We start from the raw sequence: 14544 nt of genomic DNA, 5'->3' as shown, positions 1-14544 counted from the left end.
ATGACGCCATAAAGTAGCCAACCATATTTTAGTTTAGTGAGTACTGCAAACAAGAGTTGTAATGTTGAATAAGGGGGGCCTTCACTCTAATTTCCTACGCCACCGGAAAAGTCCTTCACAAGAAAATAAGTTAGGCTTCCGGAAAGAGTAAGAGGAAAAGAAGTATAAAGAAGGGTTGTTATAGAGCAGGGGTGTCAAACTCACGTCACGGCAGCATCACATGACATGTTGGGACTTTTTTTCCCCCCTTCGCTAAAATCGGGCATGGGCATGGCCAGCGCATGAAGCATCCGGTCCGCAGGCCGGGAGTTTGACAGCCCTGTTACAGAGGAAAAGAACAATGGTTCTGTTTTCCCAACAAGTCTTCACAATCTACCCTGAGGCAGTCTAGCGATGGTTAGAACAAAGGTTTTCCACCTAATACAGAAGCACTGAAACTTCCCACAAAATTATATTTCTGGGCATATCTGCACACAGGTGCTTATTCTTGCCTGGTCATACCTGGAGTTCAGTATCCCTCCATATTATGCATTCTTCTGGATTCAGCTGTCACTGGGTCTCCGTCCTTTAAAGAAGGTGGCTATACAGCAGAGACTCCATTTGCTTCCATTTTGTTAACGTGGGATTGGATTTGGATTTCACCTGATGCTTCGGTTCCAGGTTGTTGTAGGCTTAACTTAAGTCCCTCTGTCTTCAGGGCTCCCTCTCTCTGGCAGCCAAGTCCCCAGCTTGGCTGCTGTCTGTTCACAGGCTCCCTGACAATGAAATCAAAGCGATCCAGGGGAGAATGTTCAATTGTACAAAAAGCCTCATCGCAGAGGTAGCCAGGGTTTGTTCCCTCCATAGATACACCATCAGCGGGGCTACAACGACCAGATGGGCCTTCCTGGGTCTGTGAGGCTTGATGGTGGATGTCCTGCTCAGCTTCCATGGAGGGTTCAATTCTTCGGAAAGAATAATGAGCAAATATGCCAATAAAGAACATCTCAATGGCCAAAGCGTAATAGTAGATCACTGGAAAGATAAAAGAGAAGTATGAAGATTGGGTAGGCTACAGAAAGGATGTTACTTGCTCATCTCCCAATTGCCTAGGACGGGTAGGCAATTGTGGCTCTTTTACAACCTGTGGACTTCAACTCCCAGAATTCCTGAGACAGCCAAGCTGCCTCAGGAATTCTGGGAGTTGAAGTCCACAGGTTGTAAAAAAGCCACAATTGCCCACCCCTGGCCTAGGACAGCAGCCCCCAACCTTTTTGGTATCAGGGACCGGTTCCATGGAGAGTGCTTTTTCCGCAGACCAGAGGGGGCATGGTTTCACATACTGCCTTCGTTCCATAGATGGGACGTTGCTTGTTTCGCGGCCCAATTTTTGTCATGCAGCGGCCCGGTACCAGTACACAGGACCAGGGGTTGGACACTCTGCCCTAGGAGCAGTGGTGGGATTCACCCAATTCTCACCACTTCGGGAGAACCGGTGGTTAACTTTCTCAGCAGTTTGGTGAACTGGTTGTTGGAAGAAATTATTAGGGCAGAGAACCGGTGGTTAAATTATTTGAATCCCACCCCTGCCTAGGAGCATAATCACATGACTGGAAGAAATCAGTTGAGGAAATAACAGTCTACATGTTTTGATTTTGCAAAATCCTGAAAATGGGGCAATGTGTGCAAGTCGGCTTCCTTTTTGTAAAAGTAGCCACAAAAGTATTTTTGAAAATGTGTGAGCAATGCCTAAGGAAAATGGAAAGGATCAAGCTGGGGCTTTATCGGCTTGCAGAATGTCTCTATTTATAGGACAAATAAAGCTACAAAAAAATCTGCAAAAAAAAGGCATTATATACATTCACTCAATATTATAAGTTTGAGAAATCGGGACCTTCAGCTGCACTCTTGAACTATTCATTAGGGGGGCAGGCGCTGCCTAATCTTTGGAAAGGAGCAGAATCAAACCTTCAGGCTCCTTTTCTGCAGCTCCAGGGTACAAGGGAAGCTAGCACAGAAGCTGGCACATTGCTGCTACCTCTGCCACTGTAGAAAGCAAAGCCGTTGGGAAGGTGCACCTACATTCAGGCAAGGAAGTCATGCTTCACCATGCCTGTGCTTCAAAGCCAGACTCATCAACTACTGTTCCTAAGCTTTTTTCATGTCTACTGGACTACTGTAATGGGCTCTACATGGGGCCACACTTGAAGAGTATTTGAAAGCTACAATTGCATGGACAGTCCCAGGGGCTCCTAGGTTGACCCATGAAACACCATTGTTGTGTAAGATGAGTAGTTGCCAGTTTGCTTCTGGGTGTAATTAAAGGTTTTGGTTATTACCTTTAAAGCCCTTAACGGCATGGGACCTGCCTACCTGTGGAACCATCTCACCTCAATGGGATGGGCCCGCTCCACTCGCAGAAGGGGCCTGCGGTGGATCCCGTCAGTCAAGGAACTTCAGCTGGTGGGTTTTTAAAAAAGAGCCTTTTCTGCCATGGGTCCCACCCTCAGGAACATAGAGTCTCTGGAGATGTCCCTAGAGGCCTACCCTCTAGGCCAGGGTTCTCTAGCCACTGGGCTGCAGACCAGCACCAGTCCATGGCCTGCCAGAAACCAGGCCACGCAAGTGAGTGAAACCCCATCCATTCACACAGAATGCAGGCAACATGCAAAACTAGTCCCCCCAACCTCAAAATCTGGCTCTGCCAATGGACTTGGGATGCTGATGGGGGTGTTCCATGCTGGAGGTGGTTAGTGGACTAGGAAGATCCCAGCTCCATCCTCATCATGTAATGGTTCCTAGTTTACCCAATGTTTGTTATATGATGTTGTAAACTGCCCATAGTCGCTTGATAGTGAAATGGATGGCATATAAATTTAACACATGTATGTATGTATCAGTGGTGAAATCCAATTTTTTTACTACTGGTTCTGTGGGTGTGGCTTGGTGGGCGTGGTGTAGCTTGGTGGGCGTGGCTTGGTAGGCATGGCAGGGGAAGGATACTGCAAAATCGCCATTCCCATTCCACTCCAGGGGAAGGATACTGCAAAATCCCCATTCCCACCCCATTCTGGGGCCAGTCAGAGGTGGTATTTGCCAGTTCTCCGAACTGCTCAAAATTTCCACTACTGGTTCTCCAGAACCTGTCAGAACCTGCTGGATATCACCCCTCGTATGTATGTATGCTTAGGTTCCTCGTTTTTCGACTACTAAGAAAAAAACCCTACAGTACAACCAACTAGAGAAGGCACAGAAAAAACACTCTTGCTAAAAGTTTTCACCGGCCACTTGCCAAAGTCTTCGCTGGTTGTTTGCTGCTATATCGTCAGAAAGACATCTCTAAGCCCACCTGCTCCTCTTATAAACCCTGTGCCTCATGGAAATGACTTACTTTGAGAGCGGGTAACAGGTGGGAGAGATGGGCTGCAAGGAATGGCACCCACGGCTCCCATCGTTTCCACGATTCCACTCTGCAGCCCGCAAAGGACAAGAACCAAAATGATGCAGACAAACTTGTAGCGCAGGTTGTAGCCATCAAGGGCTGGCTTAGTGGCCTTGTAAAAGAGCAAATAGCCATAGAAGGAGAGGAAGGTGGAGATGGCTATAATGACATTGATGTAGGAATTGGGATTGGTGTAGCCCACCTGGAAGAGAAAAAGCCATGACACACTATGAGTCTTCTCAGTTATGACCCACAGACATGCATAAGTTGATTTTAATTGTCCTGAATTTGAAAGTCGTGTCAAAAATCTTTCAGCTTAAGAAAGTTCCTGAACATCATCTCTCTAGGTCAGGGGTCGGCAACCTTAAACACTCAAAGAGCCACAAAGGTCCTAAACGGAAGCCCCCCATTCAATTCTGGACCCAACCGGAAGTCCGGTTCCCCCACCATAGAGTCTCCTCCTAGCATAGCATCCTTTTCCTCTACCTGTCCTAACCTAAAGCCCTATCAATTGTGGAGCTGACCAGCAACAGGGAGCCGCAACAGAGGGATAAAAGAGCCACATGCAGCTCCAGAGCTGTGGGTTGCCGACCCCTGCTCTAGAGCAACACTTGGACATAGTGCACAGTGATTCTATAAGAAAAGACTTCTGCTTTTCAACATGCTAACACTATTTAAAGTATTGGTTTCTTCCAAAACTGTATAATATATCTAAGCAGAACATCCATCCATTTATTTCGTTTCCTTTAGGTTTTTACTGGAGCTAAATACTGTTTGATCAATTACAAAATTGGCCACTTGGGTCTGCAGGGGTCCTTCCTTCTTCATTCTCTTTGGATTACTTGCCAGGGAGTAGGAGAAAAAGTTCAATGAGGAATGAGCATCTTTAATGACCTTGGGATGCAGATTTACTAATAATACAGGAAGGGATGCAAGGAAAAAACTTGAACAGGAGCCTTCCACACTGTAGTATGACGATTTGTTGCATTCCACAGCTGTCAGTTATATACATGACTTTCAAAATGAGACAGCCATTACCCGTAACATCAATATATTTCCATTATTTAGAAGTATAGCTGATCTCAGGTTGAATTGTTTACTTTAGCCAAATCTCGGTGATAACCAAGACATGCTTCATTGCTCCACAGATGTAATGCCGTGTTCATTCCAGTTACCACAATCCAATGGAAATGTCTATCAACCAAACATGTAAGATAAACTATTTCCACCCACCCAAGAAAATATCCATGGAAAAAGCCTCTAGAGACTCTAGACCATTCTCTAGTTTACAGGAGTTATCTCTTTTGCTCACTGTCTATGAATTTCAGGGCCCAAATTACTCACAGCACCATAGTCGTATTCATCGTCCGTCCAGAGGATAAGGGTGATGAAGAAGAGGATGGTCCGGATGAGGGAGAGCTGATATACTGCCACAGTCATACATCGCAAGTTTGCTCTGCCGGGATGAGTGAGGGGACGGAGAGAAGAAGGACAAAGAGCAATTTGCTATGTTATAAAGAGGAGGGAAAGTAAGGAAGGTTCAAAATGGCTCTTACCGATTGGCAGCAATCTCAGGAAGGCAGCAGCAGCAGCAGCACGGGAAAGGGTTCGGAGAAACCCGCTGCCCTGCCAGTTTCTGGACCATGCGTTCTGAGCCACCAAAGAAGTCCCGGATCAGTGCAAGGAACTTCCAAAGGGTGATGGAGTGGTAGCTGCAGCAATAAGAATAGGAACATTGCATAAAAGGTACACCAGCTAGGAGGTGGAGAAGAAGAGATCTGAGTGGCCTGTTTGACTTCCCTGGGATACCAAACTGAAATATGGAATGTTTATTTTCAGCACTTATTTCAACTGTCAGAGACAAGGCTGCCCATTTGAAAAATAGAAAATGCAATCCACAAGCAATCATTATCAGGTAGATTGATAAGGCAAACTGAGAGTTGGGTGCAACCAACTTCTACTCCTATGGCTATTTTTAAGGCTAAGAGAGATCTGTAATACACGGTCTCCAACGAAGATTAAAATACTGGGATGACGGCTGGTTGGTATGTCAATTTGAGACCCAATTACTAATATCAAGTGAACTGATCTGCATACAGCTTTTGCATCTGTATGCATAGGGTAAGAAAGACATTCATATGGCAAAGGAATGAGACCCCATCATCTAAATGGCCCAGCCATACATTTTATTGTATGTAGCTTAAACAAAAATCAAAAGGATTGTTGTTCAGTTAGAGAGCAGATGCTTTCCATGTAGCAAGTCTCAAACATCTTCAGCAAAAACAGCAGTAAACAACCTGTTTTGACCCCAATGGGCTATAGGCACTGAGAAATCAGGTGTCAACTCACAAAGCATCGCTGGCCTGCTCTTGAGTTGCCATAGGAAAGGGGGGACAGCCAAAGACAGATGCACATTCCAGACTTATCTCTCTCAAGGCTGTATCCCAAGGTTACTTACAACGGCCGAAGGGGAGTGATCTCTACAACCCAGGAAATTGCCCCGTTGGGAATGTGATTGATGATACACCCTAGGGGGAGGGGGAAAACAGGGGCATGATTGGGGCTGTAAATTACGTGGGGTCAGAGCTGGCTTCACTTGGGAACGTGCAGAAATGAAGCTCCTAATAAATAACTGGATTTCCTTTGAAGCTTGGCTCGAGGCTCATGATTTAATTAGGGCATCCATGGGAACCCTGACATCAGGGCTCATATTTACACTGCACACAAGTTAGATGACTGCACAGATATTAATGCATAAATTTGCACACATAGCCACCTTCCCCATCCAGGTTTTAACACAACTGAGTTTGCTAGGAAAAGAAAATTACCCCCATATCCCTTCTTCGCTTGGAAATGTAGTAGTTGCAAGTTCTTTGAAGGCCTCTGATCCCAAGACTTAGTGATAAGAATCTCTTCAATAGGTACAGGACTCTCTCAGAAAATTCTACATTTACTGAGTTTCAAATATGAACTTGCATGGGGTGCAGCTGTAACATCAATAAACCAACTGTTTTTTTGGAAAGCCCAAAGAGCCCCCATTAGTTAAAAGATGCAAAATTTGGATTGTGGACGAATAGTTGCCCTTGTCATGAAGCAGCTAGTTTTTGAGAACAGAAGCTTTCAGCCTTCTCAGAGGCAAAACCACCTTTAATGCAAGCATGCATACAGAGATGTTCTATTCTGTGATAGAAACCCATTCAAGGCTTAGCCCAGATTAGTAATATTATGGTGTGTTACAACCCCTCACCCAGTTGCAGACTAATAGCTAAACATGGCACTCTCCAGGTGTGATGGGCAATTACAACCAGGAGTGATATAGTTAAATGTGATGGGAGCTGTTAGGAAGAGGTAAGTTTGGAAAAGGCTACCCCTGACTAAGACTGGAGAACCATTACTTTCCAAGACTAATTTGGCCTGCTAGGTTGGCCAGGTAACCAACCAAGCAAGTTTCCTCTTGCAGAAGTTCGCTGCTTCCACTCCATGGCCCAAAGAAAGGCAAGAATGGCTGGAGGCAATACTTGCAAGCAATGCACTGAGGCCAGCCTTTTCTTAACTGGGTGCCATCCAGAATTCTCACAATAGCTTCTGCTGGGGGAAAAACATACTTCAAGAAGGGTACCCAAGATAGGGAAGGTTGACTTCAGAGCACCAACAAGTGTTGGTTATGCTTCAGTTCAGATGAGTTATAATTGATCCCAAAGTAATGTCAGGAGAGTTTGGTCTTCGGTGATTATGGCTGTGGATATTTCTGGGTTTCGACTGTTCGTGTAGAACAGTGCTTCCTTTCACCTTTCCTTCTCTTGTGTTTAATTTCTTTTTATGGGAGCGTTTCTGTGCATCAAACTCTTCTTTGGTTTCAGGGTCCATCCCTTTGCTGCCAAGAGCTTGAGAAAGCTTCATGCAAAAAACAAAACTAACCAAAACATAGTGGGGAAGAATGAACATTGGATGTGGGACTGCTTTTTCAGGCTTCCCTTTCCTTTGCATATAAACCAAGGATGTCCAAACTTGGCAACTTCAAAACTTGTGAACTTCGACTCTCAGAATTACCCAATCACTATCCTGGCTGGAGATTTCTGGGAGTTGAAGTCCACAAGTCTTAAAGATTAGACACCCCTTTTTCTTCCTTTCCCAGAAAGAAGTTCTTATGGGCCCTAATACTTTAGGCTAGGGTTTGTCAAACTGTGGTTCACAGACCTTTTTAAGGGCGCCCATGAACTTGACTAAAGGTTTTCACTGGAGGTTTTAAGAAGAGACTGGACAGCCATTTGTCTCAAATTGTATAGGATCTCCTGCTTGAGCAGGGGGTTGGACTAGAAGACCTCCAAGGTCCCTTCCAACCCTATTTTGATTGATTGATTGATTAAGAAGGCATGACACTCATTAATCAGTGGAAGGAATTGCCTCCAGAAGTTGTGGATGCTGCAACATTGGAGGTTTTTAAGAAGAGATTGGACAACCATTTGTCTGAAATGGTATAGGGCAGGGATGTCAAACTCGCGTCATCATGGCAGCGTCACGTGACGTATTGTGACTTTTCCCCCTTCGCTAAACTGGGCATGGGTGTGGCCAGCGCATGATGCATCTGGCCCACAGGCCGCAAGTTTGACACCCCTGGTATAGGGTTTCCTGCCCGAGCAGGGAGTTGGACTAGAAGTCTTCCAGAGTCCCTTCTGTTACAATCTAGGAAGCTAGTTTGACTGTCAGAGACAGAGCTTTTCTTATGCAGATGGCAACTTCCATGCAGTGGACAACAGATAGGGCTTCAGAGCAGTGGTGGGTTGCCCCCGGTTCACATCAGTTCTATAGAACCGGTAGTAAAACCGGCGGGAGGCTCCACCCACTGACCCTGATGTCATCAAAACGCTTCTGTGCTTGCGCAGAAGAGTGCATGCGCGAGCTAGCGGAGCGCGCATGATCGCACGGCCCCATTGCAAACCGGTAGTAAAGGTAAGTAGAACCCACCCCTGCTTCAGAGAGAGGAAGAGATATTTCCCTCCACATTTTCCAGTATACAAAGCAGTGGTGGGTTCCTCCCGGTTGGTCCGGTTCGGCCCAGCCGGTAGCGGTGACAATATGACGTCACCAAACCGGTTCTCCCCCCCCGTGCTCCCCCCCACCCCCCACGTTATTCTTACCTTTTATTTGGTCCCACCCCCAATCTATTGCTGCCTCCTGAGTCCCAGCTGATGACTAGAGGGAAAAAAACTGTTTAAACTCTTGCCTGGGGCTTCAAAGGGCCGTCCTACAGCTGTTCAGTGTTAAAAGCAAACAAATGAGTCGGGTCGTAAGTGCGAGGACTGGTCGTAAGTGCGAGGACCTTCCAGAAATGACTCTGACCGGCTAGCCACGCCCACCTAGTCACATGACCTCCAAGCCACACCCACAAAATAAGCCACGCCCACAGAACCGGTAGTAAAAAAATTTAGAACCCACCCCTGATACAAAGGGTGCAGGAGAAACGATTGAGAATCTAAGGTCTGTTTGGATTCAGTTTCTTGCTTTTGCTGTAAAGGATCAAGAGTGGAGCACACCACTGCAAGGCCTAGCTCAGATAAACAACACAGCATAATTCAATGCCTGCAGTTAGAATGCTGAAACTCTTTGCATCTGTTTTCAAGGATTAAAGCTGCTAGTGCAGCAAGTCCTTTGATGAGCTGGAGCAGAAATTGTGATACAGTTGGAGTTTGCTGCATTCCTCCCCCCACCCTTCATTGTCCCCATGCAGAGAAACTTACATGGAAGCCACAAAGTTACAGACAAAGGAAGCTCGAGGGATGTACAAACAGATGAGGGAGGTGAGGTTGAATACCTGTTTGAGAAGAATATATAAATTTGTACCTTTTAAATTGTAATTTGTCCGTTGCTAGTAAGACACCCTACAAGTGTTCCTATGCACTCTACCATTCCCAAGATTACTACTCCTCTTCTTTTTTGCCGCGCCACCCACAAAAGAGATGAACAAACATCTAGGCAGAATTTTTACATTTTATAGTGTGATATTTTCACTGTCCAGTTTGAGCCACTGGTATTCCGAGATGTATATTGTCCCAAGTGAAGGATTGTTACATTTAGCGCTCAGATCTAGCAGCCCCTGAACGAAGAGCCTTTCGTGATGATTTTTGTTGCTATAAGGCTAAGCAAAGGCCACCCTTCTATCTTCGAACAGCAAATGTGGGTGTGGGTTTGTAAAGAAGTGGCTCTCCATGAATGATCTATCACAAGACGACCTGAATCGCGGCCTGTATGTAAGGAAGTGTACATGTCATAACCACATTTTTCCTTGAAGAAATTATGACGAGTGATCTTGAGCTATGCTTTGCTGCAGTCCTACTTAAAAAGGAGCTTGCTTGTGGCAGCTGCCACAGATTTGCTAAACCAACTATTCTATGGAGGAGTTGACTGAGCTTTGTAAGCCTTCCTTTGTAAGATGTTTAGTGGTGGGAGTTCCTTTGCTCCATTCTTACCGGATAAACTCCCAGGATCCAAAGCAAAACACTGGTGCGATGGGAACTCTTGCCGTGCCGTAAGAAGAAGCCTGTTTGTTCCAGAAATAGGCCAACTTGCACAAGACCCAGGAATACTGGGATTAAGAAAATCCAGATCTGAGCCTTGATAACTGTAGGAAACAGGCAAATGTGGTTTGGAGAGATGAGAGCCGATTCTAATCTCCGTTCCTAATTCCTGTTGGGAGTCATATTTTACTGAATTCCCTCCCTTTTAATTCAAAATGTTGTAGAGCAGGCTTGCTCTCATAACGGAAAGACTTTGCATTGAGCAGAATGCTCCCGTTATTACTTGGCTATCGTCAGCAAAACTGTATTTATGAGGCTAAACTCTGGGGAACTTTGGATGAATGCCTTTATTCTGCCTTCTCTCCATCTTTCACCCTTCATTACCAGAACCTTAACTTGTCCGGGCTGCAGCTTTCCACAAATTCCCCATCCTCACCTTGGAAGATCTCGGATGACAGAGGCAATTGATCGCTGATATGGGAGCAGTTTGGGTCACGCGCCATTTTCTTCTCACTGGGACAGGTACCACTCCCCAGCCAATGACTTCCTCCTTTCTCATCATTAGTCACTGAATTAATCATTGACACAGGCTAAGATGGGTGTCTTGGCAACAGGGCCAAGTCCAGCTTTCCTCACCTGCCATGAGTTCCTGAATGCATCCGATAGATTAAAAAAATGTTACAGTCCTAATATTTTAGCAGTATGAATCTGTAGTAAAATACACTGCTATCCGGCTTGGAGTTTCCTCTAGAACAGTGGTTCTCAACCTTTTCTTCATCACGGATCTCATTTAAAAACCTTTTGGCCATGGACCACCAAGACGTAACTCAAGATTTAAATCATAACATTTCTTCAAGCCTTCATGGATCCCCTGTGACATCGAGGCCCCTTCTCAGGGGTCCGTGGACCATAGGTTTAGAACCACTGCTCTAGAGGGTAAACAACTCTTATCTGTTGTGTATTAAGTATTATGCAAGTATTACAGTATTAAGCTATTCACAATCTTGAAGATCCTATTCCATAAACAGAATCCTAGGGTCAGCTCAGCTGAGAGGATTTTGGGAGATGCGTATTTCCCAACACATAGAATGTCTTTTTGTGAATATCAACTACAATAATTGAATCTCACAGACTAATTTTAAAATAATACTTACGTGATCTAAACCTTGGATTAGTTGCCCCCTTCTCTTCATCTGCAAATAAACTAATCCACCACACTGGTAAGGAATGAGTTTTTTTGGTATGGTAGCCTTCTGAGGTAGCTCAGGTTGCAGTGATGTTTTGTGATTTCATTAAATGCAGGGAAACTGCATTTGCATATCCTGATTTCAAATAACTCTTTTTAAAGAACAATGTCCTATTATTAATTGCCAGGAATAGGAAAGATATGCCCTAAAGAACTAAATTTCCTGGCTATCTTGCTCTCCACATCATCATTGCAGCCAGGATTGCGTTTGCTCAAGAATGGAAATCCAAAAATATACCATCGGAGGCTATGTTAATCACAAAGACAAAGACATAGACACAGACAAACTTACCGGTCTCTTATGAGATAGACAAGAATTGAGGATATATATGAGTTGGGACCGGTGATATGCTTGGCTGCAAGAAAGAAATCTTAAGAAGATAAAATAATAATCTCAATATGATTGTGGGTAAATATTTATAGGAATACTGTATGGTAGTTGGGAATTCTCTCTCCTGGATATGCCTTCTATTTTGATGATTTTGTCTTAATGGAGGTTTGTGCTATTATCAGGTGAAAGCTGATGTTCAAAACTCTATATGTATTATGTTACTCTCTGCGATTCTATCCATATTGCTATATTTTTCTTTTGTATTTTTTTAATAATTTTCAATAAAAATTTATATATATATAAAAAGGAAAACTTCAACAATCTACATATAAAAACATGTAAAACACCAGAAAATCGCCCATGTGTTTCCACTGAATATTTATTTTATAAACAAATCAAAGGCATTTTAAAAAATAGCCAGTCATTTTTTAATAGTTTACCTATGGTCCATAGCATCTTCTACCTCACCTAGGCAAGGGCCAGAAGACATAATCTGGGATTTTAACACTGTAGTCCACAAAAAGACTTGGAATGGAACTAGACTGTATTTCAGCAAGGTCTTGATTCCTTCAAAACCAAAGAATTAGTAAATAAAGAAATGCTAAAAGGAATCAGGATCCATGGCTTTAAACAGCTGGATGGAAGAAAGAGGCTCAACATGCACCAGTTTCACACAAAAAACAAGCATTATCTGCTGAAATATTCTCTTTGATCTTATTTTTTGCATCCGGTTGTACACTTATTCTGCTATGCCCTTAGAGAAAGAAAGAGGCAAGGAAAAGTAGCAAGGTGATCAAAACTCAGATCACAATGCAACCTTTTTTACTGTTGTATTTGGGCCGGCAAATAAAAATTGTGGGAAGACACCTTAAGTCCAACACTCTGGAGGACATCTGGATAGGGGGAAAAATGAATACTTCCATTTGTAGTTGGTGTGTGTGTCACTTTTTCACACATGCACTTTTAAAAATGGCAACGCACATAATAAACTAGCATGTTAGGGAAAGGGTGATAGCTTCTCACAAAACCATTTACTTTCAATGTGCCAGGAACTTATATTGTTGCCCAATGAGTCTGATACCATAAATGTGTCTCACTTGTCCTACCTGAACTGATTCAGGTAGTGACTCTACGAGACCTCCAGTACATTGGTTAAAGGTTCATTCTTTGCTGCAATGACAGGGTGGTACTTCTAACAGGAAGTATACTACCGAAACAGCTTGTATGCATTTCAGGAGATCCTGCCATGGGATTATTGGTGTGTTGGTGACAAAGGAAACAATGCAATCCTTAGTTTATAAATACTGCATAACTTCTTGTGGTCCGCTGGCGACCTGCGGAGCTGGCAGAATAGTTGGACAGTGAGGAGGCTGGGGAGGAACATGGGCCAATCCTGGAGTCTGGGGAAAGCTCGGACGAGGGTTCTGCATTGGAGGCAGAGATGGGGCCAGGGCCATCTGGGAGTTGACAGAACAGAACAGTTATGTGCAGACTCCGGAGCCTCCAGAGTCAGACATCAGCGAGGCAGAGGAACAGGGGGAGCCTGTTCCCAGTGCGCACATGCGCAGAGCTGTCAGAAGGCAAGAAGTTAAAACAAAAGGGACGACTCGGGAGTAGGGCTTAGAGATGATTGGCCCCTCCCATAAGACATAAAGGAGGAGCAAAGGCACATGGACCTTTGCAGGAGGCAACTGTTGTTCGTCCTATTTCAAGACTGTGTTCCGTGTGGCCTTGCAGTGTTAATTGCCAATTAGGTCTTGGCAGCGTGCCAAGGGAGATAAAGGTGGATGTTTATCAGCCTTATCAGAGGAACTGTGGCAGACTTCTGTCTGACTCTTTGCAACTACTTAGGACTCATCTGTGAATGAACAGATTGAGAATGAACAGGCTCTGAATGACCAGAATTCACAGTCGTTGAAATAAAAAGAGGGTTTTTGGGACTCATTGTGTGCTTTTACTGTATCAGGAAGCCTAGGTCAGAACAGTAACAGAAATTGGGGGATACTTCCTCCAACTGATTGGAATAAGCTTTTGATCTATTTATAAAGATAGGAGGGTAACATATGTCAAGAAGGCACAATGGTTCTCCTCTCCCAGTCCTCCTTTTTCTTTTTAACCCTTAGTGGGCACTTTATCCACAATATATTCATTAAACTATGGAGCAAGCGTTATTCCAGATTAATTAATCCAATCCATTGTATGCTATTACTAGTGCAGTTTAAGCTTCTGTGCAGAATTTGGCACCGAATTAAATATCTGAGCAGCTTCACTCTGATTAAAAAAAATGATGCCATTTCTGCCACCATATCACAGTGGATAAAAATTGAAATGAACAGGAATTCCATAGATTCAGATAGTGAAAATTTCAAAAGGTTCAGTTCTCCTTGAGGATTATCCCCCGTTAGAATTTCTTGTGCTCTTTCCCATGACTTTCCAGCCGTCTTCTCTATGGCCTCAACAATGCTTCTGCCATGATTGTCCGAAAAATCCAAGGGCTTTAGAAGCAAAACAGAGAAAGCTACTACATCTACACAAACTGTCCTACTTTTAAAGGTAATCAACAGCATCTTCAATGCAGTTTAAAGCATCATGATTCCCATTTGGCTAATCATCAGACTTTACACTAAAGACAGAATTTCATAAGGAGTAATAAGGGGTACCTCGGAAGCAGCGGGTGCAGCTCCCACCTGCAGCCGCAAGAGAGCAAAAATGGCAAAACATGCAGTAAAAATAATTCAGAGGGGAGGGAAAGCTGGTGCAGTTTCTTCAATTGCCACTAGAGGGAGTGTCATCAAGGACCTGGCAGGAGCCAGTTTTTTCTCAAAGAGGTACAATATCTGAACTGGCAATCTGGTACCCTCTGAATAACAACTCCAACAAGGCCCAGGAAGCCAATGGAAGAATATTATAGATACTGTAGTCCAGACCATGTTGGAAAAGGAAGAAAAGGCTTTTTAAAAATAGGTATTCAGGAGAATACCTTTGTACGCAATCAGCCTTTTCTACATAGGATGCATGTTCCTCCCCTCTT

At 44.1% G+C, this 14544-nt stretch overlaps 1 protein-coding gene across 1 annotated transcript; it reads right to left on the bottom strand.

The window, feature by feature from the left end:
- Positions 1-580: 580 nt before the first annotated feature.
- On the bottom strand, positions 581-10517 carry SLC51A (solute carrier family 51 member A). Its single transcript, XM_070935118.1, has 7 exons — positions 10373-10517; positions 9889-10040; positions 9160-9233; positions 4978-5133; positions 4766-4877; positions 3371-3623; positions 581-1014 (listed from the first exon to the last, which is right to left on the bottom strand). The coding sequence occupies exons 1-7, from the start codon at positions 10515-10517 to the stop codon at positions 581-583; spliced, it is 1326 nt and encodes a 441-aa protein (XP_070791219.1).
- Between the last annotated feature and the right edge of the window lie 4027 nt (positions 10518-14544).

Source organism: Pituophis catenifer, unplaced genomic scaffold, assembly GCF_029215685.1.
Source record: "Pituophis catenifer annectens isolate HBS135680 unplaced genomic scaffold, rPitCat1.0.hap2 SCAF_2, whole genome shotgun sequence".
NCBI lineage: Eukaryota > Metazoa > Chordata > Lepidosauria > Squamata > Colubridae > Pituophis > Pituophis catenifer.
The sequence above is the reverse complement of the archived record's forward strand: the minus strand, read 5'-3'. Positions and strand labels throughout refer to the sequence as shown.

Coding starts and splice junctions, on each gene's coding strand:
- SLC51A (XM_070935118.1), bottom strand. CDS start 10,517: ATGATTAATTCAGTGACTAATGATGAGAAAGGAGGAAGTCATTGGCTG. Junction 9,234..9,888: donor GGATCCTGGGAGTTTATCCG/GTAAGAATGGAG, acceptor CTTCTCAAACAG/GTATTCAACCTCACCTCCCT. Junction 4,878..4,977: donor CCTGAGATTGCTGCCAATCG/GTAAGAGCCATT, acceptor TCATCCCGGCAG/AGCAAACTTGCGATGTATGA.